This window comes from Mesoplodon bidens (assembly GCF_964165515.1).
Source record: "Mesoplodon bidens genome assembly, chromosome: 8".
NCBI classification, from domain to species: Eukaryota; Metazoa; Chordata; class Mammalia; order Artiodactyla; family Ziphiidae; genus Mesoplodon; species Mesoplodon bidens.
In genome coordinates this window covers 92,702,752-92,706,693 of record NC_138165.1, presented here as the reverse complement: position 1 = coordinate 92,706,693, position 3,942 = coordinate 92,702,752, and the positions used below count along the sequence as shown (strand labels likewise).

Below are 3,942 nucleotides of genomic sequence, written 5' to 3'. Positions count from 1 at the left end.
CCAATGCTTATTCAACTCCCTATGTGGATCCAAAATCCCATTCCTGCAGGCCTGTGTCAAACATTTCTACAAGGTCAATGCGTGGTCAGACAAAACACCAAAAGTTAATAGGCAGTGTATGTCATCCTACCTTCAAAATATTAAAATATATATATTAACTGTGATTTTAAAACAGTTTGCATTTTTTGAACCAATGTATCTCAAAGAAATCTAACTGGCAAGAACAGACTTAGGCTCATATTTTTATGTCATGTATCATTTGACTATTGAAAAAAAACTGGATTATGACAACCCATCTCAGCATAAAATTAAAACAAAAATTAAAAGAATTTTAATATCCAAGTCCTTTTTTAGAAAGCAAGTTAATGCAATTCAAATAAGAACGTCTGACTAATAGAATTAACAACAAACCAAAGTAATTTTGTTACATAAATTAACCCATTTATTATAGGGTAGCAACGTATCAAATGGTGGCGCTTCTACTGGTCCTTCAATTCCTTCAGTCTTCTGATGGCAGACTTTACTGTGACGGCAGAAGTGGTGCTGGAAAGAAAAACAAATTTGGTTCCAAAACTAGTTAACATGTAGAATGGCAAATGAGAAATGTGCCTCATTTTTACATTACAATCTTAATGATGATGATGGCATCTATTAACAGCCACGTCTTCAGAACCTGAAGAATTAGGCAATCTCATGCATCTGATTTCTCAGACAGTAGAGCATGAAATTAACATGAAGGAATGACTACAAGAGGTTGATGAAACTCATTAAAAGAGAACGAACAGAATGTCAGAAGAAACTAATAAATTATAAGATGGTATGGTGAGTATCAAGAAAACAATGACTAAGGCAGTAAAGCAGACTACAGCACATTGTGGAAATGACAGAAGAATGTTTTGCCACAACACTCAGGAACTGCACCCGAAAAACATACACCCACCCACCCCCACCACGTGGTAGATGAAGGCTAATTTAACCATCACAGCCAAGAGAGCAACCAACTCCCCACTTCCCCTTTCTTTCTCACAGACACTCCCACAGGTGCTTATATGTATATCCACATTATCATTTCAACGTTCTCCAATGTTTTACATTGCTTCCATTTTAAATTTAAATTTAACAAAAATGAACAACTTCAACTACATTAGCCAAGTCACTTAACTATATGTAAGTGACTAGTGTATTGGACAGCACAAGTCCACACACTAGCTAGAGGAAAAAAATGTCAACCTTCAGGGTCAGCAATGAATTCCAAGGTTAGCGGCCTTCAAGAGTGGCCTGAGTTTCCAGAAACGGATAAACTCAAGAGTCCACACCATCAATAACCAGCACAGAGGTTTATCACAGCAATAAATATCACCTGGCCCTTGTCAGTCACAAAGCTGAAGAAGTCCAACCAATACTGTTTAGAGTGGCAAAGGTGTGGTGGCCCAGATGGCCTCAATACACATACAGTAATAAGCTAACTGACCTCTTAATTTTTATAAAAACAGCCTGCCACACAAGTGTTCAGCAGTCAGCCCAACTAACAGACCTGTTAAACAAACTAGCCCATCCAGCAACAAAACTAGAATTTCGACATGCTCCAAACACTTCCAAATACCATAAAGAAATGGACTCACTTGTAGGTCCACGCACCACCAGCTACAGTTTTCATGCAGGAACCACAGTGCCAAATGCCCACAGCTCGTCTCTTCATTTTGGTCTGTAAAAGACAATCAATTTTTCTTATGACCAAAGAAAAGCCTTTTATATAATAAACATCCAGGAGTCTAAATTACACTAGAAAACTAAAGCTGGTGTATTTTATGTGGCTATTCATGTTTTTTTCTAATTTCAAGTTCGCTGGTGCGAAATTTACATTCACCATGGTGACACTGCCAGGGATGAGAAAGACCCTTCCCTCCCCCCAAAACAAGCATTGCCATAACAGTACTTTTGCAGACAATAAACATACAAATATTTAACAAAAATCTCTAGCAACATCAGTAGACAAAACTTAGAGAACATGTCCCACAAAGCAGGTTTTGTTTCGGCTGCGGCTGCCAAATAATTTTTCCCCCTTTAGCTTTCAAATAGTTTTCTTTAAATGAAAAGCGTTTGACAAAACCTGAAATTATAAACAATACTTTTACCTCGTAACTGGTCACCGATGGTATGTGCAGCTCTAACCGCTCAACAACTTAGAACCAGCAAACCATTTATAAACTTCCTTCAAGAGAGGGCTCACTTCAGAAGGAAACCTTCCCTCCCTCTCCCCCCGCCGCCCCCGCCCCAGAGCCCATCTTACCTTGCCACAGAAGGAGCAAGTGTACTTGGCGTGCTGGCTGATTTCAATTTTCTTCACCATTTTCCTCAGGGAGGCACCATAACGGGTCCCGTATTTGCCCACGATTCCGACCTTCTTGGTGCGTTTCGCCTGTTAAGAATGAGATAAGAGAGAAACCAGCGATATTAGGACCCAGAAACGGGGACTTCGCCCCTCCACCAAGTCCCGGGGCCTCCATACGCCATTCTTCCACCCACCCAGCCCCCGCCTGTCACGTAGCTCCCACCATTCCACCCCATCCCGGTAAAACCAGGACCGACGGTGGGCCCGGTGCTCCGAGGGCACCCAGTTAACCCGGCCGGACGCGCCAGCGCCCCCGCCAAGCTCCCCCGCCCGTCCGCTCCAGGCTGCGTCCGAAAGGAGCGGCGAGGGCACGGAGGCCGGGGACACGGCACAGAGCGGGCGAGCAAGTGAGGTAGGTTAGGGCGAAGAAACAAAGGAAAAAAAGGGCAGATGCAAGCGGATACACACCTAGGCCTCAACCGGGACCAACACTCACCATGACGCCGCAGCCTAGGTCCAAGCCGAGAGAGGAAGTGCTCAATTGCGCAGGCGCGGTTTTAGGCGGCCAAGCGGAAGTGGAGGGCTGGGAGGCCCAGCTAGGAACTGAACTCTATGGTGCGGAGGTTTTTCTCGCTCCCGGTGCCTCCCGGAGGGTGTGGCTGGACGCTTCTGAGACAGGTTTACTCTTTCACAAGTTGTAGCAACAAACTGTGTAGCAGAAGCACTTTCACACATCGACATTATCTGACACATATCTCACGAAATCCTGCAAAGCAGGTACGATTTCCGTCATTTTTATGGACAAGATTCAGAATTTAAGTGACTTGCTCACTGGCGCTTGGCTTAAAGAAGGGCTTAGATCTTACGATTCCAAATCTCATTGCTTTCTACAGGATGCCTTCTAAAAGCGGCAGGCCCTGTGCAGGGGGCCGGCACAGAGGTGACTAAAGACCAAGGCTCCACTCTTAAGTTACAGTCCAGCCAGAGGAAGCCATATGACCACATTAACAAGTTATAAAACCGATCAGAGCTCTGAAGGAAGGAAGATGGTTCCACCAGATCCTAAAACGGAAGAGCCTTGGGTTCCCTGAGGAAAGTCAGATCCGAAGGCTGGGGAGGAGTGAACAGTCACCACGTAAGTCTTTCAGCTTCTCCCTCCATCTCAGTTCTGATGGCCTACCTCCCGCTTCATTTCAGAATCCACTCCCACCGCCTCATCCTCAGCTGTCAGGTCCCTGCCTGAAACCTTAAGCCCCAGCATCTCACTCTTGAACCACATCTATTATCTTTCCTTCCAGCTCCTTCATAAGGGTCAGCAGAGAAGAGCTAGGTTTCTGGTTAAGGCCAGGAAGTGAAGGGTATGTTCAAATAAAGAGGCTGGGAACATGTAGAACACGCTCTTGAAAGTTTTGCTGCCTTTTCTCAGAAGATGGTTACGCCCGAGGAGAGGAAGCTCTGAGAATTTTGAAATAAAAGTGTAAGGGAGGATCCATGATTTAGGAGCTAAGGAAGACCGTGAGGGCCGAAAGGCATTGTGGGATTACTTGACCCTGTTTCCAGTCAGAATTCAGGTTAAAAAATGGCTTCAGTTCACAAATGATTGTGCATGT

The 3,942-nt window shown here is 44.6% G+C and overlaps 1 protein-coding gene across 1 annotated transcript; it reads right to left on the bottom strand.

Moving 5' to 3' along the window:
- Positions 1-419: 419 nt before the first annotated feature.
- Positions 420-2,914, bottom strand: RPL37A (ribosomal protein L37a). The gene is made up of 4 exons (XM_081242179.1): positions 2,829-2,914; positions 2,291-2,419; positions 1,623-1,705; positions 420-543 (listed from the first exon to the last, which is right to left on the bottom strand). Exons 1-4 carry the CDS (start codon positions 2,829-2,831, stop codon positions 480-482), a joined length of 279 nt encoding a protein of 92 aa, XP_081098305.1. The 5' UTR covers positions 2,832-2,914; the 3' UTR covers positions 420-479.
- Positions 2,915-3,942: the final 1,028 nt, after the last annotated feature.